At 45.5% G+C, this 25,368-nt stretch overlaps 1 protein-coding gene across 2 annotated transcripts in view; it reads right to left on the bottom strand.

Annotated features, from left to right (window-relative positions):
* Positions 1-24,169, bottom strand: part of nav3 (neuron navigator 3) — a 332,201-nt gene extending 308,032 nt beyond the window's left edge. The window contains exons 1-2 of one of the 2 annotated variants that reach the window (XM_037121190.1): positions 24,079-24,169; positions 6,267-6,733 (exon numbers count right to left, since the gene is read on the bottom strand). In XM_037121190.1, the coding sequence (XP_036977085.1) occupies positions 6,267-6,335 (69 nt within the window). In that variant the 5' untranslated portion in view covers positions 6,336-6,733; positions 24,079-24,169. Of the gene's footprint in view, positions 1-6,266; positions 6,734-20,985; positions 21,087-24,078 lie in introns of those variants that run through there. The other variant, XM_037121191.1, reaches the window with a different exon arrangement.
* Between the last annotated feature and the right edge of the window lie 1,199 nt (positions 24,170-25,368).

The raw sequence follows: 25,368 nt of genomic DNA, 5'->3' as shown, positions 1-25,368 counted from the left end.
ATTCACTAAAACACACAAGTTTGTAGTTACTACCTACATCACGTCTGATAAATTCTAACAGTCCTGGGATTTGTTTTCATCACAGTGGTGTTACATTCAGAAACTGCGGGGGGCGCCAAATCACACAATGTAAATTTCTACATAATGTTGCTCTAACAGTTTAAATTAAACTACATGATCCAGGATATGATCTCTTGGCAATTCATTCCCTTGGACTTGCTGGACTCTTGGTAGACGTGTACAGTGTCTTTTTGGTTTCTCCTGAGCCGACAGCAGACTCTTTAATCGCACCCCTAAATGTCACCGACGCAACACAACAAGTCTTTCAGAGAAAACAGCTCCGGGCTGTGCTTCCGGAACAAACAACAGATTCTGCATCTATTACCGATGCATGCGCTGTGTGTATATCAGTGTTCGCGCCTCTAAGGTATGTAGTTAGAGTTTAACAAGTTTTGGTAACTTTTGGGAAATTACGATGCAGCTACAAAGTAAACTGCGCAATCTCTGTTTTGCACAGTCTGACTTATTCATCTCCCCCCCCCCAAGTCTGTTTATTCATATTTCAGCTAGAGGCAACTTGTCAGTCATAACAATAGCTACCAGACACATTTGAGGTCAGGAGAAAATTACCCAAGTCTTTTTGACTGCAATGGTATTAAAGTTAACTGAGATGTAGATGTTTTCATACTTTCGATGCAATTTATGTACAGAAATGGCCATGTTAAAGTTGTTATAGCGATCTTTACACTGGAATTATTCTATCGGCATGCTGGTATCTCACAGGTGTTCGGCTTTACAAACTGCTTTTTGGCAGAGGAGTGAATGTCAGGAGCTCTGCAAGGATGTCAGAACGACGACGCGGTGCTTCAGAAGCCATCAAAACAGCTGGCTGTGAGGACGCATGAGGACGCCTGACTTCCCGGCCCAGCTGTGATTGAGGCTGGAGATCGCTCCATCCGGTGCACTGGCTGTATCTGCGGCGCAAGATGCAGATGGAGCGGTGTCACGGGGTTCAGTCTTCTTCCTGCCTGGACTCCGATTCCGTTCTCTGACTCAGTTTTTCCGCTCTTGCCCATCCCGTTCCTCTCCGCCTCCCTCAGTCTTCAGTCGGTGCGATGTTGCTCTACCACCTCCGTTTAACTCTCTCTGACATCTCTTTCTCTCCCTTATCTCACTCTTTATCTTTCCCTCCCTCACTCCGTCTGACCTGGACATCGCCGCTCTCATCGCTTCGCCTCTGGGGCTTGTTTCCATGAATGCCACGCTTGTGACGCTATCCTGTTTTGACATGTTTTCCCTCTAACTTTATTCAGCGGTCTAAACCCACTAATTCCTCGTGGAATGAGCTGCTGATGTACCATCTCGAGCCAAGTCTGTGTGTGTGTGAGTGTGTGTGTGTGTGTGTGTGTGTGTGTGTGAGGGCTGAGGTGAGGGAGTTCTCTTAGGATGTCACCACATTATTACCAAGAGTATAGACATGTAGAAAGATCTGTATGAAGAAGTGTCAATCAAGCAAGATTCCTTCTGTGGCCACTATCATCTTTGGAAAACATGGTGTGGAAGCTTTGCCTCACTAAGCAAGATTTTATCTCACAAGCCTGAAGTCTGAAGCTCCGCCAGAAGCCTCAAGAGGCTCCCGTTTTTTTTTTTTTTTTTAATACGCCGCACATGTTGCTGCACTGAACAGAATCTACTGACATTTCTGTGTGATGGCTGACTTAAAGTTAAAAGCCACCGGGTCCTTTAAATGTAAAGGGTTCATCATGTCGGGAGCATGAGTGTGCTCAGATAACAACTGCAACTTCATAAAACCTTTGGAAAATATGAATCAAAACTTAATGCAATCCTTTTTTAACAAACTGTGTTTACCGATAACAGTTTACTAACTGTTCCTGAGCCAGTGTACTCATCCATCCAACAATATGTTTCACAAAGTGGTGATCACAACCACCATCCTTGCCTGTGAATGACTGAGTCTTCCCAGGATGCCCCTTTCAACACTGTATTTACAACAATAAAAAGAAGTTGATGAGGTCAGACATTAGATATATTGTCCCAAATCTGTTTTTTTCTGGCATATCCAGATTGTATCCAGATTCATTTTAGGAAGTCTGGGTCAGCAAAAACCCCATGGGAAGCCATCTTGTGCGTTTCAAATGTATTTCTACAGATGAATCTCAGTCCGGACACTCAAATGCTGTTATCGTTGTGTTTATGCTGCTACTAGAAAAGCGGTATGAACAGAAACAGTCAGACTCACATAAACTGTTTACTGTGTAATCTGATGTGTGACTGGAGGGCTAGATGATGGCTCTAGTGTATATTTCTCATGCTTCAGTATAGGTAAATACTGACCTATACATTGTTACCACAGTGACTCATGCAGACAGGTTGGTGATGTCTGGACACAAAATTCTGATCTTGTAACTCGTAAAAAAACATTCTGATTTTGAGAAGCAAATCTGATTTGCCTGCAGTCTGAACATAACTCGAGTTACTTCGAATGCAACGGTGACATTTTGGCCTGAAGGTATACGTCAGTTCTGACGACCGCCTCGACACACTTGTGTACTGCAACACTCCAAAAAAAAAAAAAAACAAAAACAAAAAACTGAATCCAACATTACTCACAGACAGACAGAGGGACAGAGCATGCTTCACAGTTCAACCAACATACACATTTCTTTTAAGAGACAGAAATAATAAAATATTTACCAAGCTAGTGATTCATGTTTAATGCATGTGACTCACCAGCTGAACCAACAATGATTACAACCAAGCTTTCACATTTTCAGGACCCGCACCGTGCTACTGTCTGAGATGGACATTTGCCAACAAAATGGGTAAACACATTTAACATGCGTTTTTCTCCCAACAAAAGGACAGACGGACACAATCAAGCATTTTTTTGGTGCGGCTGAACTCACTCCTACTGATTTATTTAGCAATTCAACATCCATCACACGCTTTCATTGTGATCTATAGGTTGCCGAACGTGGCCTTTCACAGTTCCCCGCAGCACGGAGCACATCTGTATACGAACCTGCGAGGATAAATTATTTAGTCGACATATGTTACGCATCCCCACCAACTGCCATTGCATCGTCTGTTCTGACGTCAGCGCCATGATACGATGGCATGCCTCAAGTCCCAGGATTACAAACCGAACCCGTATTAAATTATTCACTTGTATTTCAGCAGCCAGCTTTGTAACAGTCCATCACATGTGAGAGTCCACAGGGGAGCGAGCAGCTTTCTCCCAGTGGGCCGGCTTTAATGCGTGGTTAAAGGATGAAAACCATGCATATGCAAAACAATGGCTTTGTAGGGGTGATGCGCTGGCTGAAATGCTTAAGATAAACTCCATTAATGGTTTGCCGGGGCATGGAATAAGCTCTCAGGTGATTGGCCGATGAGGATACTTCCTGGAGATGCCTTAGCAACGCACCCCCCCCCCCGCCGGAGAAGAAGAGGGGGAGGAAATGAGAGGAGAGAGTAGGAGGGAGGAGAAGATAAAGATTCCCAGGGTGATGGAAGGAGGCGCACTGGCCAGATACGGACTTTTTCTGCTTGAGTTTACAACTTTTTTTTTCTTTTTACTTTTGGTCATTTGACACAAAGATCCTACAAATCACCCACATTCGATCCAGTCTCCCTAAACTCCACACAGATTCAGCTGAATATTTACAGCATATCTGTGAACATGAAGCCTTATTGCACTTATTCCCTCATTGCCTAATCGTGCTAAGTTCGTTAACTTTATTTTGAAGGCACAACCGGACAAACTGAAGGCCGCAAACTGAGTGAGAACTTGTTGGTAGTATCGGTCTTCTCATCTAACCCTTAGCCCCCCAGTGACTCGGTACACAGTCACAGGCGGCATCTGGGTCACATTTTAGAGCTCTAATGTGTAGTGGTGAAGTTGCAGATAGCAAACAACTGAATACCCCTCGCCTAAAATGTGAAGGGCCATCTCTAGAGCCAGTTTTTTGGTTTGTCCAAGTCTTTATTCTGTGGCGGGATTCTTGGAAGAGGCCAAGCTCTCTGTCTGGATATAAAAGGTTCATTCGAAGGACGAGTTCTTAGTTTTAGCTGATTATACAGTAATGAGAGCGTAATCATGAATATTATATTCAATTTCTGTCAATGTATTCCCCAAATACTACACGCTGGACCTGTAGATCACTGGAGACAGTGCATTACACTCCCTACATCTTTGCAAATGTGTGTTTTAAGTGCAACCATTTTCTGCTCGGTCCAACTACCGAGGCTAACAGAGTGGAGTCAGTCAGTATGAGACTTTTGGGACGGGACATAACCCATCAAGTCAGGCAATTACAGCAAACATCCCAGTGTAACCACAGAAACATCGCCAGGAATATTAAAAACCTTCCAAGAAGCCGTTTCGGACAAAACCATTTGTCTCCTCGCTGAGGGTTGCAGTTAAGACGGAGAGGGGGAGCTTATCTTTTGGCGCGACACACACCTCCTCAAACCAGAATGGTAGCCAAAGTGAGCCGAATCAATTCCCTTCCCGGATGAATATTTGATGTCGCTCTTTGCTCAGTTCCAATCTCGGCTTCAAGGGAGGGGTCCCTTCACCTAGAAATCAGCTTCCATTTTGCAGCCCCAGCAGAGAGCGCAGAAAACGTGGCCTTGTTTTGTTGTTTGACGTGCACTCGCGTGAAGGCCGTGGAGGGCTACAAGTGTTCGGAAAAAGAGACCAAACACCGGCATCGAATACACAGTGTGAAAATTTAATTAAAGGCACGATAACCTGCTTTTTTAGATCGGTGGCGTGGATAGTGTCGTTTGTCAGCTCTGTCACCAGGCTTTGCAATCATCCAGATCCAAAGGCGGGAACACACCTTCCTTTCTGTGCCGTTTCTAAAAGATTATAACATGTTGTTGCCTGGCAGCACAAGCAGCAATACGTCTCTGTGTGGCTTTAAAGACTTAGGTGGGGGAAAAAAAGAAGAAGAAGAAAAAAAAAAAAAAAGGAATGAAAGAGCACTCCCAAATGGCACTCGGGTCTAAAAGGAGAAAGAAAATAATAAAGCACAATCATCTTTTTTTATGAGATCTTAATAGCGCTACAAACGTCAGAGCTGATGTATTGCTGCTGCTGCTCTCAGATGTTCCCTGGGCTTCGCCTGGACAATCATTACGGTTATCAAAAGCACTTCATTAGAGGAATCAGGTCAGAGGCAGAGAGACAGAGGGAGGGAGGGAGGGAGGGAGGGAGGGAGCGTGTGTTTGTATATCTATTATCTGTGTTTCAGTCTGTGTATGCATTTTTGTAGGTGTGTAAGTCTCAGTCTACACACAAGTGACTCTACAGGAATAGAAACGGGTCTTGTGTGTGCCATGTGTGTGTCCCTGCTCCTCTGACCCACTATGTACCGATTCTTTGCATCTACGGGCCCTTTCAAATGTTTCGCCGCGCCTCAGTGGATGAAGTGTGTGTGTGTGTGTATATCCACGCGCTCTGCTAAACACACTCGGCACCCAAGCCCCCTGCTTTTTATTGACCGGAAAGACGGGCTGGTGCTGCCGTCCTCCATCGATCCAGCCACTGCCGTCACAGATGGATCCGAACCCCGGCGAGGTCATGGGACGTTCAGAGCCAGACTTAAAAAAAAAAAACCCCTAACCCGCCGCCAAGCTCGCCGTTATCTATCAGAGCTATGCCCTCCATAGCAGAGCGGCGGACCATTAGCGCACATGATATCGCCTTACGGGAAAAACTGTTATCTCGTTCCTATTCCCAGAGTGGTTAACACAAAAACGCATCTCATACAGAGAGTAAATATGTATTCCCAGGTGGTGGTGGTGGTGGTGGTGGTGGTGGAGGCGGGCCATGCCCACTGCCACGCCACATGAGCCAAGATGAAAGACTGGAGACGCTGGGGGGGGGGGGGGGAAGCACAAACTCCACCTTTTCTCCCCACCCCCTTCGTCTCTTTATAAATAGCTATTAGGAGATATGGAGCACAGGAGCCACTGGGAATTCAGACAACAGTAGCAATTGGACCGACATGTTCTCCTTTTAGTAAAGAGAACAACAAAACCGGGCGATAAACAAACTTTCATCCACCCCCCCTTGGCTTCCACATGCATCTGCAACTGGAAACCAGCAGACGCCAAAGCAAATCGTCTTTAAAAAAAAAAAAAAAGGCAGCGCGCACACACACAGCAGAAGAAGATGAAAAGAAGAGCATTTGATAGCGGGTAGAAGGTAAAGTAAACACGGTAGCTTTGCCAACCTTTTTCTGGTCCTCCAGCTTCTGACTTGTCGACTTCTTGCCATGCTTGCTGCTTTCCGGTACATCCATCCCTGATCCAAATAAAGAATAACTCCAGAGTAAAAACCACAGGAAAGAAGTTGAAGAGAATCCAGGCGGCTACAGTTTGCCGACGAGGGCCTGTGTCCGGCTCACGCCTTCAACCGGACACAGGAAATCCATGGCGGGGGGAAGGGTGGGGGGGGTCGGTTTTGCACAGGTAAAGTGAAACGCGTCTCTTGAGCGTTATCAGGACTGGGGGAAGGATTCGGGTGTACGGGACGAATGCCAAAGCGGGTGGCTGAAGGCTACCGAGAGAGCATAATTGTGGTCACAGATGAGGACTTTCAGCCTGCAGGTTGTGTAGTTTTACATGAAGGTAACAGTTACGCTATCTTCCCTCCTCAGAGTGAAATCCCTGGCTCCGGCACACAGTCTTCTCTCCACATCTGGGGGGGGAAAAAAAAAAAGAAAGATAAGACATGCTGTAATTCAACTGCAGCAAAAGCCAAGAAAAAAAAAAAAAGCACGGGTGTAGTCGTAGCTCCACAATTAATGCAAAAGCTCTCTGCCTCTCCGAAAAGTCAATATTCCCCTCGGTGCTGCACTGTACAAATGGCGGGGGTATCTGCATATCAAAGTGAATGTTACCATGGAGGCAGAGAGAAGAAGAAGCTGCAACTGTACATGTACTTGCTGTTTGTTCCATGCTGAGTTACTGTTTTTTGATTGTTGTTATCCCTCCCCCCCTCCCCCCCGACATATTTTCCAACTAAAAACTACCAGGGGGCAGGATCGAGTCACGCTGAGGTCGGGAAAACTTGCACCCTGGGAATCGGCCAAGCATGGAACAGTAACCGCAGGATCAGTTTCCGGCCCCTCTGTGGACCACGGCTCAACTTGCCTGTGCTTGCATCCCGCAACACAACATCTGGCTTATCGTCTACATCTGAAGCATGAATTGTAAATAAAACCCTAAAAAAAAAAAAAAAAAAAAACCTCTGGGAAGTTACTGCATGAGCGAATATCAGTCCAGCACATCACACCCCAATAAAACCGCAGCTACTGGTTTTACCGTTCAGGTATGGCAGCCGTATCACCCAACCTCCAGTCTTTATGCTAAGCTAATAGGATAAATGCTTGCTGCTATGGTACAAACCAACGCTCTACAGCCTGATCGCCACTGCTCAGATTCTCGATCCAAGTGACGTCACCGACACAAGATGGCAGCGCCTGCATCCAGTAGATTTTGGCTCTTTGTCTTCGCACAGCGTGAAGAAGTGTCTTCCTTCTTTTAACGTGTCGATGTTTGGGACAAGGAGAGTTGAGGTTCATTGGGAAAGTTTTCTGGGAAACGAGTGCATTTCCTAATACACCTGAGCCTTTTACTAATTTAAGTCATTACTTAAATTTGTTTGCAAACCCAATTCCAGGGCGCAATAATCCATTAGACAGTGACATATTGAGAACAGTACGGCAGCGCCAATATCTTGGCTTGTACTTAAAATAGCACATACAGTATACCCACTGCAAACTGATGTTGTATTGTGTTCTGCGGGTGAAACGCAGAGACAGAAAAATCACCCTGCACTGGCATATACAGCATACAGGCCTCCATGTATCGTTTCCCCACACAGAGACACTCACTTGCACAGTCACAGAAATCAATACTCTCCGCACTGCAATTTAGCCGCCGTCCATCCGCGGCAGCTGGCCAATCAAACGCTCCAACAGTCCCTCAAGGTAACGCACGGTGAGAAAAGTCAGGACAGAGCGGCCGATCACCACCGGGTCACCAGGGAACCCGGCTTGCGTTCGCCTTTTCGTCTCCTCCCTGAGCACCGGCTGGATCTTTACAGTTTCTCGTCGCCACTAAACACTTACCGGGCTACAGAGTGCATTGTAACACCGCAACCCTGTCAGTTACTTAAGGGCAATCACTGTCAAGTGCTGCCAACTCTGGATTGGTTCTTAAGGGACGTCGTGAGTTGAGTGCTGGAGCCGGATGAGATTTTCCACTGAAACCCAGAGTGTTAGCCGCTAGCGATAAGCTGAGAGAAAGCACTCCTTTTGAGGGCCACTGGGACGCTGTTCCATTACATTATGTAGCGGCCTCAAACAACAAACGGCAAACAGGGAATATTTGCAGCAATAGGTGATGACGACAATTAAGACACTGCCTTTCTAAGATTAAAAACAGCTCGAATTTTGGCCTAGGCCATAACAGCGCGTCCCAGAAATGCTAAGCTTGCTAAAAGCACAGCTGCATTGCTCCCAGACTTCCCCATTTCCCCTCAGCAGTGGAATTATACGGGGTTTCCAAACTCATGCATACTGCATGAGTGCTAATTTCTCCTTTTTTTTTTCCCTTCTTGAATATTACAAAAGAAACAATGCAGCCTCACGGGGGAACACCACGGCATACTTTCTGTTTGCTGTAAGGAAGGAGGCTAGGTGGCACTCGCTGTCATAGAGTGACACGATGGCCTCCAATGTAGGCCACTGAAGTCAGAGGTCGCTCTCCATCTGCTTGTCCTGACAAGCAACAGCAGGTACAGAGCATCCTTATCAAAAGGGAGCAAGGACGGACTCTTCAGAGGGGAATAAAAGTGCCGGACAAGGGATCGCTGTCCTGCATCTCACAGTGTTAAGGGCAGGAACGAGATTTAAAACAGGATCTGTAACACAAACACAATTGTAGACAACACGTACTTCGGTGAAAAACACATGAAATACAGAGTCTGTTTCATGAAAGTTTCACGGAAGGGAATGAAAGGGCAAACGCTATCCCAGCGTTATTTCCCCAAGCTGTCCTTCTACCTCAGATACTCAGCAACCATCTCCTTGTTTCCCTAAGCATCAGTGTTACAGCTCGGTGCGGCCATTTTCACTCAGAAAGAGAATGAGGCAATACCGATCGAACAGTTGCAACCGGTGGTGGAATGTGACTCACTGCGTTTACACCGAGCATCGTTCGTTCCTCACGGGTTCTGAGATTTTGACTTTTTTCAGCTAAACAAACTATTTCAAAATGCTCTTGGATTAGTCGTCACGAAGCTAAAGCGTGAAGTGAGGCTGGCTTTGTTTTTATTAGCCACATGATGACTACGTGATGAGCTTGGAGAATATGATGCCAGCTCAACAGTATACCGAGGAGTTAAAATGAGCTCAGCCTCAAACATCCGCAGCAGTGAAATGACATATTAATGCAGCAGTAATATTATTCTAACAACATTGGATATAAAAACACAGGGACAGGGAACAGTTACTGTAGAATGACTACTTTGGTATTTTTATTTTTTTTTTTGCTGATAATAACTTCTTTGACTTAATAAGGCATTAAATGTAGGACTCCTAAGCGCCGAGTTGGCACAGAAATGAACAATTACAGGAAAATATGTAGTGACAGTTTTCCTGAACTCAAATGGAAAATGCTTTTCTTCCTTTTTTTTTTTTTTTAAAATAACAGACACTGTAACTTGTTGAACATGAACATTTCTGTTCTGTTAGTGCCTCTGTAAGCCACAATAACAGGATCCTGAAACTTAAGCAGCCAAATGGAATTCAGCCGTCGTTCTTTTTGTCATCTAGACTTGAGTTATTTTCCACAAATTAAACTCCAGGCCAGCATTTGAGGTCAACCTACTATGGCTATTTACTAAAGATTAATAATGAAGGCTTATTACAAACTTGTGTCATTTTTGCATGAATTGAATCTGACAAAACAACGCCTTCGCTTGCGTTTGCCACATCATTCTAGAGGTTGTTCCTTTCTTTAAACGTCTCAGTCAGAAAATAAACACTATTACATGAAGCAGTTTCAGGGATCAGCCATTAAAATGTGTTGTGATAACTGACCTAGAAGCTGACAGAATTATGAGCTTCTAAGGCAATCAACCAACAAAAAAAAACCATTTACTTTTAACTATTATGAACTTAGAACGTTCCAGAGCAATCCCAACAACTGTTTTTGCTCACTTGACAACTGAACAACTAACGAGCAAGCTTGTTAGCTACCTGCCTGAAATTAAACAATCGCCTGAATCATTCATGAAGAAAGAGACTCACCACTTTTCTCGGACGTTTTTGAACCAAAGAGCCAAAAAAGAAACGATTGACGCTCATCAAAATTTTAAACGCGGACGTTTCGTCGACAAAACCATCTCTCATCCGGCCCAATTGTGTATAGGCCCCAGCATGCAGTGTGAGTATAGTGAGTCAAGGGAGTTTCGTTTGCTGTCCACTGAATTTTTAATTGGCTGCAGCTGAGTACATTTGAGGTGCTGTTAAAGCTGGGGAAATGAACTTCACTTCAAACTACCCTCCTACAGCTCATCAAGGTATGAGTTATGTTGCCTGTGTAGAAAAAAAAAAACGCAATATGCTTAACTTCAAATTCTAAATAGTGATCAACAATCTGTTTTGTTTTTTTTTTTTTAAACTTTTTAAGTCGAAGCAATTAAGTCGACCAATCATATTCCTCTCTTACAACAGACATCCGACAGTAATTCAAAGACGAATACAATGACTGTCAGTGTTGATTTGTGACAGCTGGCCACAGAGATTTTATTAACATGTACGTAAACAGGAGATACAAAATTCACTTGGAATGCTCAAGACTGAGACAGATAGCATTGACTCATTTGTGGTAAATCGCAATTAACATAATTTCTCCAAAGCTCACAATAAATCACTCCATAACATTTTTTTTTTACAGCCGTGTGCAATAAAGAAAATGTCAGTGCCAGAAATCATCAAGTCCAGGTGAACCCTCTGAAAATATCATGAACAGAATAAAACAGCATGCTTTCAGTATCTTTGGCAAACACCTTCTTGTATTTATTGTTTAAGAGAATATTAATGTGTGCTTTAATCCCCCTCGGTTGTAAAGAATCTTATTGGAAGTGAAATCTCCATATTTATGAGCGGCGGCCGCTGCGGTTTCATCACAGCCGGGCCGCCGAGCGCCGGAGATCCCACCTTCAATCTCTGCAGCTGGTCGACATCTCCCCCCGCACCCAGTGGCCTTGCACCGGCACTTGGTATTCAACGGGTGTCTGTAACTCTCCAAGTGGTCAATAAAGTTTGATTCATGAGGCCCGGGGCCATAACTACACACTGCTGCTTTAATTCGAGGAGATGTAAATGATGGCCATAGATCCAGCCTGATTTCCTCGGGGAGAGCGGGGAGGGTCGGTGGGGAGCACGCGTCGTAAATTATCGCCTCGGCGGGGTCAGAGGTGAAACATAAAGAACGCCCCGCCATCACATTAAAATACTATAATGCCCTAATGGCGCTTCCTTCAACATAAACCTCATTTTATCAGCCGCGGCGAGAATCGCGGCCTATCAAAACACATCTGACGCGCTCGCTAAAAAGTAATTTGCCACAGGTGTACGTCTCATCGCGTTTAATCGGCAAAATATTTCACGACATTTATTAGAATTTGTTCGTCTCCTCTCCTAATTTGAGAGCAGCACGGCGGCAGTACAGTGCAGCACAGTTCCTACAACAACAAAATAGAAAATAAAACAATTTAAAATAGAGAGCAACACAATCGTAAGTCGTGTGTTGCTTAAACATTCCCACCATTTTTTATAATAAGGAGGTAAACAACATCATCACATGCATATCTGCATAGTAGCAGTGAGCCGCTGTGTGGCGATGACTGGGGTGAAAGAGAGTAATGGAAATATCCTCAGCAATTAGGACATTTCTAATAGCCTTACCATACTTCACTTGCTACCCCAATGGGCCATTAATAATACCGATGAATCCAATAAATGCAAAAAAAGGGCTCCGCCGCTGCACATGATAGCATTTACACAGCTGAGATGACCACCAAAAAAAAAAAAAAAAAACCCACAGAGGAGTCGGGCTCAGTCCCATTATCACAGCGCCGTTCATCTGGTGCGGAGGAAACGCGTGGACTTCGTGCTATCAATCAAGCCATCAAATAAAGGAGAACGCTGCTTCATTAGGCCACCCAGCCAGTCGTGGTGCTATATATTTTAATATTAGAGAGCCGTTGCTGATATTAGAGGAGCGGTACAACTTCACTGCAGGATTTTTTTTCCGTCAACATTTATTAGACAGATGCCATCAAAGGAGAGAATGCAAGACTGAAATGCGTACACATGTTGGCCCGTCATGCAATAACAAGACAAGTGAGCTAGATAGCTAGTTAAAGTTAGCTACCGAGACATCGGCAAAACAAGCTGTAACGCTTCTCCCTACCCCGAGGCCTGAACTTGGGAAACGGAGGAAGAAAAACTACACGAGGAAGCGAGTTTTATTTTGTTTCTAAACCATACCGTTTAATATCCTGCACATGTAATATTTATCAGAACATAACTTTTAAGAACAGGGCTGCAGCAAAATATACAAAAACACATAACGCAGCATATTAAAGTGCAACTACATTTCCACACAAAGCTTTATTAAATACTAATGACTCCACTGCACTATATTTACAGCACAGCACAGTAAAGGGAAACATATGGGCGAACAAAGGAGCCAGATGCTACAGCAAGTATTAATGATGTGCAAAATGTGCATTGTCGTATTAACATAAACAAGCCTGCAGAGGCCGTATGTGTGCACAGACAGTGTGTAGGTGTGCATGCAGTTGTGATGCAGGATGAATGTGCGCTGGTTGTCGACTGCATCGCAAACCGCCGCGAATCTTTCCCAGGCTCCGGACAGTTAGGCTCCAAATGAGAGCAGTGTGTTTACATTTCAGTTTGCTGCATCAGCCAAAGCGAGATAGCGATAGCTGCGCTGGCTGGTCAACAGAATGCTTCTTCTTCCTGTGATATTACTTTCAGGAGACATTTAAAGGCAGAGGAAGACCATTAAGTGCAAAAGGAGGAAGCTATTACTGGCCATAGAGATCAGAGCCGTCGCATTTTGTGCGATGTGTACCGCAACGTGCACGATTAAGCTCCAGTACTTTATTATTCACAATTAAAGATTCAAGATCAATTCGTAGATTCGTTATACTGTGCAAAAATAAATGACCAATAATCTCTCACTGTCGGTACTGTGTGCTGTTTGCTTATCTCAAGAATCGTCCATCCAGGTCACACTTAGCACCAAGGAAGTGTAGCGTTGAGTTTGGTGCAATTAGTGTGCAGCTGGAAGCTGAAGCTGGAATCACATGGGGAAGCAGACGTAAACAAAATGGAGATTAACGTGGTGCGAAAACTTGCTGCGGTGAGCTAGAAAACAGTACAAAAGCAGAAGGTCTGGATGAGACGCGGTCAAGATGGTGTCTCTATTCTTCAGCGAGCGCTGGGGGTGAGATTTTTAAGTTTCCTTAGCATGCTAGCCGACGTTGCCACAATGTTTACGGTCGCTTGGCAGCATCGTCAGCTGCTCAGGGATGCACGTCTCACTGGGTGTTGTGGAAACAAAGAGCTGCTATTAACCATTTTTCTAAATCACGAATACGTTTGACGTTATCGGGGTGGCACTGACGCGTCTGTGGGCACTTCAGAGGGCTTATAACTGGATCCAAAAGGCATTACCATTACCAAATAACCTGTGCTGAACAGCATCATTTTAACATCCACTGCACTAGTAATAAATAAGTGGTAATAAAGTGGCCGGACTGTGGCTGGGGTGGGTGATGTCTTTTAGTATCCTAGGTTCTATGCAGACACCTCATTTTTTTCCAATATGACTGATGCTCAGCAGAGGGCTACCAAATCAAATAAACTGTATTTATATAGCCCAGAATTACAATCACACTGCCTCAGCTGGCTTTACAATCAGCGCGATGAACGGCATCCCCTGGATTTCGAGTAAGGAGAAACTTGCCGATAACGTTACACAAGTTCTACACATTTTCATTCGCTTCCAGTATCAAGTCTTTCAAACCTCCTCCAGATGTTCTCTCGTGCTCATCGGGCTTTAATGGTGCAGTTCAAAGAAGCCTTAAGTCGCACCAGTCCCTGCAGAACCAATTTGGCAAATAAGGTGCAAAAAGAAAAAAAAGAAAAAAGAAAAAAAGCCTCCGGCTGCAGTAGTTTCTGAGCATGAGGACTGGCACAGGTAAACATCCACACAGCCCAATGTCAGAAGCACCTTTGACTGCTCACCAGCCTCATATCCCTGTTTATAGCGAGGTGCACGGAGAATTCAGAGGGCGATAAAGAGAGAGGGGAGAAGATGCGGTGAGTCACGCAGGTGAGAAAGCCAAGGAAGCTAAACTGCTAGAGTGTTTAAAAAAATAAAATAAAATAAAATAAGTGATGGCAGCAGGTGACTGACAAAAAAAGGCTGGAAATGCATGATAAAAGGAAGACCGTGGTACGCTGACGCAGTTAAAACATACGAGCAAAGGAGTAAAAGCAATGCACGGCCCGAATCCTGACTTCTCCCTGATTCTGCTCACACGAACGGGACTCTAGCTTTTTCTGTTGTCACGGTAACTGCTGAGAGAGGGCGGCAGCATCATCGTGTGTGTGTCTCTCTGCAGGTACCCCGGCTCTCTTTAACAGGGTAATCACTATTGTGCAGGTGAAGACTGACACGAGAAGCAGCAGCTCATTAGCTTGAGGAATGCATGTTGCGGTGTCAATTCGGCGCTGTTTGTTTTGCTCCCCACGCTTGTGCGAGCCTGACATTTCGCCGACACCTCGCAGTTCATTGTTTCCCGGAGATGACACACCGTTTGGCGTGACAGCAGAAATGATATTAGGACCCTCACAGCTAAAACAGAACCTGCCACACGCCCCCGGCTCTCACGCTGGCAGCCGGATTCCTCAATTTAAAAAAAACATGATGTTAAACCATTAAAAAAAAAAAAAAAAAAGGGGGGGGAAGCTATGCGGGGAACCTGCTAATCACCACTCGATTACAGAAATGCAACGCCTATAGCTGGGGAGCAAAGCAAACTCATAATAAAGCTGCAACCAGCAAATGGCAGATGTTTAGATTTGATTATCTTTTACATTAGCGTTATGGTTGGACTGCATTGTTAAAGTGGCAGAATTATGCATTATTCCAAATGGATCCGAATCCTTGGTATCCCTTCCAGCGATGGTCCACTGGATATCTGCCAGAACGATGTCAGCCGTTAAAAGCAGTGAGTATACTTGGCTCATTTTGGGTAGGAAAGTCAAAAAGATATTCCTACAAATCATTGAGGAACACGCTTCTAAGTTCTCCTAACGAGAGGGTCTGATATTAAACCAAATCCAGGAACGATTCATATGTCCGCGCATCGTTCACTGTTGGCGCTCTTAGCAAGTTTGGCCATCAAAAATATGAGAAAGTAGTTTGAAGGAAGACGCTCCAAGTGAAAAGAGATGACGGTAGGCCAGTAGGACAGCTGTTTGTTTGAGGGTGACACCCTATTTTATCTATATGACACATACAGCAGCGTGCACAGGCATTTTTGGCGGAGCTTTGATATTAGCTGATGGCTGCGGGGATTTACATCACCGTCATGCCTGGAAGCTAAGTAAAGTAAAGGTAATGTCTCTGTGTACCTGAGACCAAGTTTTGTCAGGAGAACTGGGCTTCAGTTCAAGCCAAGATGGCCGCTTCTGCTGAAAACATCTGTGTGGTTAGGTTTTAAACTAAAATAAAAGTTAAAAGTTGTCATATCAGCCTTACAAGTGCACTTTCAGTAACCTCAAATATAAATGTCCATGACTGCAAGATTTATTAGCAATTTCTAAAGTTTTTTTTTTTTTTTCATTTTAATCGTTGCCCTTGTAACGATTAGTTGGACCGGAAAGATAATTTATCCTTCACTGCAGCACACCAGCTCCTCGTCTACAGTGGTTAGAGAGAAAAACACGTCCCTGACACTTTTTTTTTTTTTTTACAGCATAATTAGGTAAAATTATACTAAAAACAGCTTGTACCAGGAAACGTTAACTAAGAAATGAGATCATTTTGATGGGGCATTATTCAATGCCCCCCCGCCCCCCACTGTAATGATCTACTCTGACTGCCCATTACATTGCCTACAATCTAAAATCACAAATGAGGAAGACCATTTTAAAAAAGATGGGTTTTTTTTCTGTTCTGAGTGGCCTCCCCACCACTTTTTAAAAGCATTCTGAGCCCTTATGTCCCCACCACTTTACAACCCAAAGTGATGCTCTACACAAATGTGTAGCTCTCCATGTATCCCTCTCAGTTTAGAAATCCGAAATGCCTCGTCTCTCCGTTCGTCCACTAAATCACATTCTCTGTCCAATCCACTCTGTCCAGAAGAATTTGACATCGCTTTGGAGATAAATAATCTCTCTCCACCTCCCTTGGCCCTCTCTAAGCAATCTGTCGCCCTCGCTCCATCACTCTCCTCCTCTGTCTGGCTGAGGCAGCCCCGCCGTCTCTCTCTTGGCACTACGCTGTCCCTGCCTCCTTCCCTGGGCTCGTCTGACAAGAAAGATGAAACGGAGGAAAAGAAAAAGGAAAAGAAAAAATAAAAGCCCCACCTTCCCGCTCCCCCCATTCATCTACATACAAGCTGCATTACCACCCAATTACACTTAGATTACATTAGTGTGCTTTCACCCAGCCAAGCCTCCCCTGCACGCGCCAAACCCATTCTCCACCGTCGGCGGTGCCTGCGTGGAGCATTATGGAGGCGCGTAATCTTGTGATATTGTGTCAGGATTAACATCAAATCTCATTATGGCCGTGGTGGATCATGGGAAAGGGGAAGGAGGGTGGGAGCAAGTTGGTGGTGGTGGTGGGGGGGGTTACATCTTTATTTATGTTTTAGGTTTTGAAAAGCTTGAGCAGGAAGGACAGAAAGAAATGAGATCAGGGCTGTGAAATCTCAATTACGCGTGATGGCATTTGGGATTGTTTGATTTATTAGACACAAGAGAGTCTGGGGGGGCTAATTTACTATGTGGGCCTGTTGAACACGCCCGTGTGCATGAACACACACACGCACGCGCACAAACACACACACACACACACAAGACACGGTCGATCAGGACAAGCCCAACAGGGGTTAAGGGGTCAGAATGAGCACAGCGAAGTGACATAGGAGACAAATCAAAGCGCCGAACGCTCCTCCTTCAGAGCGCCACGCCTTGTCCCTTTACACCACCTCTCCTCATCCCCCCCCCAGCCTCGCGTTCTCGTGCTTCATAAACCTCTCTCTCTCTCTCTCTTTTTTTTTTTATTTATTTTTTTTATCACCAATAGATCCGTGGAGGTTGTAATTGCCTAAGTGATATATAGCCGGCACCGGGACGCGACTCAATTTTGCCCGGTTTAAAACGCCACCGTGCCAAAGTGGGGTTTAGGGGAGCGCCTCGCCCTGTTAAATAAAACAGATTGTCGGGCTTAACAACGAGGGCTAAAATAACCATTTCGCGCGCACACACACACCAATTCCCGGTGGGGTACATGTGGGATAGGATTGGGGGGGGGTGGGTAGATGGAGCACTACACCCACCCACCCACACACACACACACACACACACCATCAGCATCATCATCACACACCAAGCGTGTTCTTTCATGTAGACGCGCTGGAATTCCCATGCTCTGCATTCCGAACATGCTGAACACACACACACACGCTCTGCAAAAACAAACAGACAGTCAAACACATGCAGAAAACAAACGTGCACAATTGCGCAGATTGCACCCCCCCCGTGCGGAGCCTCAGGAGCCTCGCTAAATCACAGAGGGCCCCGGCAGAAATGAGGGATAACGGCACAGCAGCGTTACAGCCATTGATTGCTGAACGCATCATCTTTTTTACAATCACAACAGGGTGGGGACGAGGAGGCTCCGTGTGTTCTTGTATGTCAATCATCTTACGCAAACAGAATTCACAGGGCCAGCAGCAGCGACAAAGGGAAACAGAATGAGGTATCCACACAGATTGAGATATTCCAGATCATTCCAACGCAGCGTCAACATTCCCAGGCTCGGGGAATAATAAAGCCGCCGTGTCTGCGTGCGACTGTGTCATCGGTTACCTGACAGAGTGCGGCTCCCCCCAACAGCTCGCTCATCGCTATATAGATCTCAGAGTCAGCCTGTGTATCAGACACAAACCACCAGTGGAAGCTGCAGTGATTGTTCCATTTGGTAAATCCATCACATGCTCCGGAGCCATGAAGAAGCCACAGCAGGCAGTTAATAATAGAAGCCAGACAGAAGCTCCACTGTTGGTTCTTGTTAGCAGCCTGGAGATTTTGCCTATCACTGCGTGTAGGCTGTAACCAACATTTACACACACTGTGATAGAAAAAATGGAAGCGATATGGATGGATTGCACTGTATGCCAGTAACACTGTCAAAATTAAATGCACCTGGGGCATGTTTTGGAGCTTACTTTGTTTATAGCCACATTTCGGGATCCGTGTTCTTAAAACCGAGCGGCAGCCTCTGAAGCTCCAAAAACTGCAGTTCCTTAAATGGCTACTTGAGGCCGGCTCCAAAAGTGAGTCAATACCCGTAAGACCCCATGTTTAAATGCCCAACTTTCCAGCAGAAATAAACATGTTTACAGCCTGGTACAAAAAAAAAAAAACAGCTCTGGTTTTTTTTTTTTTTTTTTAATAACTCGCTCATTTAAATTATATTAAGGCTTAAAACTCTGCTTAATTAAGGGCGTGGCCGCTCCGAGTGACTGTCGTGTTGGTACCTTTTGGAGAACTTTTCACACAAATATCAGAGAAATAATATGCTTCGCTGTGCAGACGAACAGACTGTGGAGGAGCAGATTTTCTCAACCTCTGCAGCAGCTATTTACAAAGATGTACTGCGATGCACTGAAAACAGAAAGAACCTGAAAGAGTCTCTGGTGAGTGCTGAATTTAGTCAGAGGCTGGATTCAAGACAAAAAACACCCCTGGTGCCTGCTGTCACTTGCTATCTCAGTGTTCTGGCTGTCTGGGGCAAATGAACCTGCGGCCAAACTCATGCAGGCAACTTGAACAAATACAAAGGATCCTGCGATCAAACTAGCGTGAATGATGTGCAGTAAAAATTTCCTTCTCTTTCGATGTGAACACAGATATCTTGTTAGCCTTAGCTAGCTTGGTAGCTCACAGCTACTAGGTGGGTGTGTTTCCGTTAACCTGGAAGCTCCGCCCACACCCCACCTTTCACTGGCAGCAGCGCTCGTCATGGTGCAGGTGTTTGGTTGGTAGTTTCCTGTTTTATTGTGTAGATTATGTCCTCATTTGTCACGTTCACTTCCTGTCTTTGTCTCTTTCACTGCAATTGTTCCTACTCATCTGTGTTATTTCAGTATTCCTGTGTATTTGAGCCTCAGATTCTCTTTTCTCGTTGATTCGTCTGCATGGTGCACCTGTTCCCTGGTCCTGTGTTCTCCTCGTGTCTAACCTGCGTTGCCGCCTGTCTTCCTCGTGTCTCCGGAGTTTGTACTTGTGTGTGCGACTTTAGCACTCTTGGATTACCTTTTGTCTTTTGCTCTTATGGACTTTCCTGTGCCTGCCTTTTGTTGTTTGCTCTTGGATATTGGACTCCGATGTCAGCTCATAACAAAAGCTCGCCTTTTGTTGCCGAACTTGTCTGCCTGCGTCTGCGTTTGGCGCCCGTTTTGTAAATCCCGACAGCACTCTTTCTACACCTTTCCTGGCGCACATGGAGAATTCTAACGATGGTAGAAACTACAGAATGCCCTCTGGTGTGTCACACTCCACCCAGAATCATGTGTGGAGGGGTGGGCTGAGGTGTGGTGATGGAGGGGAAGTAAGAGAGGACCCTTCAAGTCTCCAGTATTCCATTAGCCAGTCTGTGATGTACTGCTCTGCCACACACACACACACACACACACACACACACACACACACACAGATGGGGGACCAGTTTCCCTGTCTCCACCCGACACCCTCCCCCATCCCACTGCCTCTCCTCTTCATCCTCCTCCTCCTCCTTCACACACCTCACACCCTCCGTCAGTCACCATCCATCACACAAGACCTCCACAGATGGGCCTGCGAATAACACACACACACACACACTCACCATATTCACTCCCACCATTACAAACACACACACACAGGCATAGTGACCAACAACACACACACACACACAGGCTCTAGACTCGCTCTCACTCCCACAGACATTCAGAAGGTTGGCCAGACATACACACATGCACAAGCAGCTCTCAGCTTAACACTCTCACTCACACACACACACACACACACACACACACATACACACGCACACACAGACACTCACTCCACCCCACGAACTCTTTCATCTGTGACTCTCGGCAGCTCCGAAACCAAAAACCTCCCCGGCTTAGGGGAAAAACCAATTAGAACACAATTAGCAGCGTCGGATCTACCTGAGAGACGGCGGCTCGCACTCGTGCTGCCAAAACAAAGCGACATACGCAATGTGGCGGCGGTGGTTTTGGGGGTGGGGGGGGGTTCTTGTTGAGAAGAACCACCGCACGCTCACTTCTGTCGGTCTTTAAAGGCTGCTGCTAATTTCCCTGTGTTTGTGATCAATGCGGAAAAAAAAAAAAAGCGCAGCACTAATGAGCCTCGCCGCTTTAAGAGAAACACCGGCACAACACGCCGGATCAGTCTAATTAAAGGGGAAAAAAAAAAGGAGGAGGAGGAAAACTCTGGAAACTTGTGCGTGTTGGAAGCACAACAAGCACGTGGCACCTTTCCACGCCAATCAACAAGTTAGCACGAGGCAGCAACAGGACGCAAAAGCACGGCTCACCTTTGAATTTCCAGCCACGCGCTAGTTTAAAGGAGGATTCCGCTCAAAAAAAAAAAGAACAAAAAGGTATTCCAATGGGGATCCAGGACTAAATCTTGTGAATGTGACCGATCCGGCGCGCCGCACATCACATATCCAGGGGACTAGAAATCTTCCCTGAGAATCCAAATGCACCTTGAGAACCCTTTTCGTCCTGGATGCTAACTCTTTCCTCCTGTAGCCTGAGGAAAGCCTCCCCCAGCGCCAGTGTGTGTGTGTGTGTGTGAGAGCGAGCGAGAGACAGAGAGAGAGAGAGAGAGAGGGAGAGGAGGTGTAGTAATAGTCGTAGTAGTAGTAGAATGAGGCGGGGTGGATGGAGGGAGTAGGAGGGGAGGGATGCCGGCGGCTCACATCATGAGAGAAGTCGTAATCTGCGCATCGGCGTGCTCTCAGCGAGGGACTCGAGCCGCCAGAGAAGAAGAAGGTGATGAAGGAAAAGAAGAGGAGGAGGAGGAGGAGGAGGAGGGGAGAGGCATGAAGGCAGGCAGTGGTGAATGAGAGGAGGATGCGAGCTCCCTCCCCTCACACTGCTGAGTCTCTCGCTCTCTCTCTCTCTCTCTCTCTCTCTCCGACACACACACACACGCACACACTCCTACCCCCCGCCCTGCTACAGATTGCATTGCACTGATGAAATTTTAATGGTTCTTTTAGGAAGAATAATGAACATGCTCGTCCCTGGAGTTGTGTGTATGTGTGTGTGTGTGTAAGGAAGGGGGGGCAGTGTTCCTACACTACACACACCTATAGAGGCATGCAACAAACATGCATTATGTGAGGTGCATGGATACAAGTGTGTTTTTCCTCTCTTTTACACACGTTCACCAGAGCATACTCCCACTCACACACCGCAATCCTGCACAGATTCACTCACGTACTCCCCCTTTCCTTTCATTTGCACACCACATACAGAAACACACGCTCACACACACACACACACCGACAGACATACACATGCCATGCAGGCTTACACTCAACATCAAACACTGCTACTGACAGACACACACACACACACAGACACACACTTGCTCGCATCGCACAGGGGAAGATGGGGTGGGGGGAGTAAACACAGAGATCCAACCCCATCCTTAAAATGCTCTCTTGGCGCACACACACGCACGTCCACGCGCGCAAACACGCGGAGACGCACAGACAGACAAACGCAGGAGCGCACACATGAGCACACACCCCGATGAAGTGGAACAAAGAGCGCAGAGGCAGCATGCGGAGGCACCGGCAAGAACACCACGATGGGAGGAGAGGAGTGAAGTGTGCCAGAAAACACACTACCTTCAAAGTACCTTCAGACTACTACAGCATGTCAGAGTGGAGTGAAGTCGAGTGGAGGTAAAATAAATAAGAAAACTAAGAAAACATTTGATTATTTACTTATAATTCTATGTATGAGCCATCAATTACAAATAATCACACATCTACATATATGTATGTATTTACTTGTGATGCATTTAAAGTGGTATTTATAGCAGTACAGCTAAATTGGGTAAATACAACGGGGATCATATAAATGAAACAAAAAAAAAAGAGCTATGATTGAAAAAAAAAAGCATTCTGTTTGTCATCTTTCAACACTTTTGAATGATCCATTATAATCCATTAATTGTTTGCTCTCCCATGCCAAAAAAACTGCAAAAACTCTCAAATACTGAAACCTGAGTTGATGTCTTCACGTTTCTAGTTTTGTCCAAGCCACATATCAAAACCCAAAATATATATTCTATTAGTCACCAATAATACTGTATGCAAAGCCAAGTTAGAGCACACCAGAACCCTTCAAACCCACTCACCCCCATCTTCCTATCTCATGTATGACTGGTACCAGACTTAAGTTAGGAAGTAAAAAATGCCTGGCACAGGTAAGCCACTGAGCCTGCATACATATCCTGACCTTCATGTTGGCAGATGGCAGACTGGTGATGCTGTTTTAATTCGAGATGGAGCGCTACCTCACAGATGCGTTTAATGGCAAATACACCCTTAAATCCTACACCAGGGTCCAAACGGTGGATTTAAATGGTTATAACTATACGTGTCTTTCTCAGTAACATTAAATAATCATGACTATCTATGTATAAATCTCTTTCACAAAGGGGTCCTGGTCAAGACATCAGCATGAGACAAGCTGCAAATTACATCAAGACGATGAATTTTCCAGCGTTCAGCAACAGGCCATGTGCATTTAGTGGTCAAGTAGTCCTTTATCCTATTCTAATAATCTCCCATACGTACAAAATCAAGTCTTTAGCTCACGCCAGGATGAAAGTGCAAATACTTGCAACAAAACACAATGCACCAGACGAACAATCATGCACTCATCTGATCTGCTGATTCAGAACTGCGTGCAGGAGTGGTTTGATCAGATGTGATTGACAGTAGCTCCTCCAACTTAAAAAAAAAAAAAAAACAACCCGTCATGTGGCAAATGACGCAACACCGCGTTCGGTGTGCAGAACTACAACATCCTCCGAAAACACTCCCCTCCGGATTCAAACCAGAGGAAAAGGGCGCAGAGGGAAACTCAAATATTGAATATTTTCTATATTAATCGTAACAATAATCTGAGATATGTCCTCTTGTGTGGTGTAGTGTAATAAAATACTCACCACCATGAAAATTGCTTTCTATAATCTATTAAAATGCTGATTGGGTTGCACCTGTTCTGGCTGACAATGCTAATATAGTGTGTTTAGTGGGGGCAACATTTTTTTTCAATATGTTTATAGTCCCATACATCTAATCAACCAAGATTTGCAGTGGCTGATTCAAATAATCCGCAAGACTCTATAATCCAGCGAATACTAGTTACTTCAGCTGATATAATGTGTTTTGTGCCTGATCCCGCTCCTGAGGGATATAAAAAATGACACTGATCTCAAAGCCAACGAGCACAAAGTCGTGCCTCGAACCTGAATCTCACCAGGCGCGGCAATGCGCCTGAGAACCTCCCGCACGACAGGACGAGGAGTCAAGAGTCAGGCCACAGACTCAAGTCGAGCAAATGAGATGGATAAATGGGTGAAAGGCAGTTGAACCTACATCAAACCAGGATTCCTCTGGCTCCCTCACTGTTCCCCCGCTGACCACGGATCAGTATTCATCACAGTCAGTCAGCAGCACTAAAAAGATCCTGGAAAGAGAGGAGACAAAAAAAAGGGGTGGGGGGGGGGCGATTTGTCACAATTGAACCTGGGTTTTAATTCAAAAAAGAAAAAGAAAATGTGATAATCACCTCAGTTTAGTCGCTGCTGAGTTGAGAATAAGAAACAGGGAGGCTACCAGGGGACAGAGCTTTAAATTCCTCATACATGGACAGCTTAAGATGTCTCATACCGCCGAGCCTAAAAAAAAAAAAACGATTTGCTCAGCAGCATCCACCTCTACGCCTGCTGCTGCCTCCTGCAGCTCACAGCGGTCCCCGAAACAATCCCGCCGGAGTAGCAACGCGGTGTGACCAAAAGTTTACCCGCTTACAGCAGGACGTGAAAGCAACTCCTAGCTCAAAATTGTTTCTTGGAAAGTTTTCCCCTTTTGGAAGAAAAAGAGAAAAAAAAAGCCCAATGAACTCTGAGTAAACTCTCTTTGGCTGTGGAAATTGTTCTCATCCCTCATATTCCCCACTGAGGTGCGGCGTCCTACCTCTGCATCGTTCCCGGAAAAAAATAAAAAATAAAAAAAAAATCAACTACTTTTGTGGGTCATACACTTTTATCTTTCCCCCCCCAAAACTGTTGTGAAAACGAGAGAATCATAATTTCAATCTCCAGCTCTAAGGCCACTTTCATTCCCCTCCTACACAGTCAGTCCCGGGAGGCCGAGGGCCAAGTTTACACAGAGTGTCAGCGAGACGAACTGCTAGAATGTGCCTCTTGGTCTCACAGACACGCAGAGCCACTTTAAAGTTTTCTTACCGAAGCAACACCACACTCGAGAATCTAGTGGAAAACAAGCTGGTCGGGTCTTTAAGAGAGCTGTTTGAGGTCTGTCAATAATGATGGGAATACTACAGAGAGAAGGCTTGAAAGGCACTTAAGAGCCAAGCAGGGGTTTTGATGGGAACAGGCGTGACGTGTGACATGCGAGGCGTCCTGTACCCTGGGACACAAAAACAACAGCTTACAAGGTTAAAGCTGCCGAGAGACTAGATACCCCCCCACCCCCCCCCCCCACTGGAAGAGTTCCCTGCAAAGATTTACAATATTTGAAAAAGGAACGACACCTATTCCTGAAAAATGCTATATGGCTCGATATTAAAAACAACACGGCACATTAAGGGCTGTCGGCAAGCCGAGCGGAGGTTTGACGGGAACGCTCGCGACGTACCGCCCG

This window comes from Acanthopagrus latus, chromosome 14, assembly GCF_904848185.1.
Source record: "Acanthopagrus latus isolate v.2019 chromosome 14, fAcaLat1.1, whole genome shotgun sequence".
NCBI classification, from domain to species: Eukaryota; Metazoa; Chordata; class Actinopteri; order Spariformes; family Sparidae; genus Acanthopagrus; species Acanthopagrus latus.
Note: the sequence above shows the minus strand (reverse complement) of the source record. Positions and strands in the feature narration are given on the sequence as shown.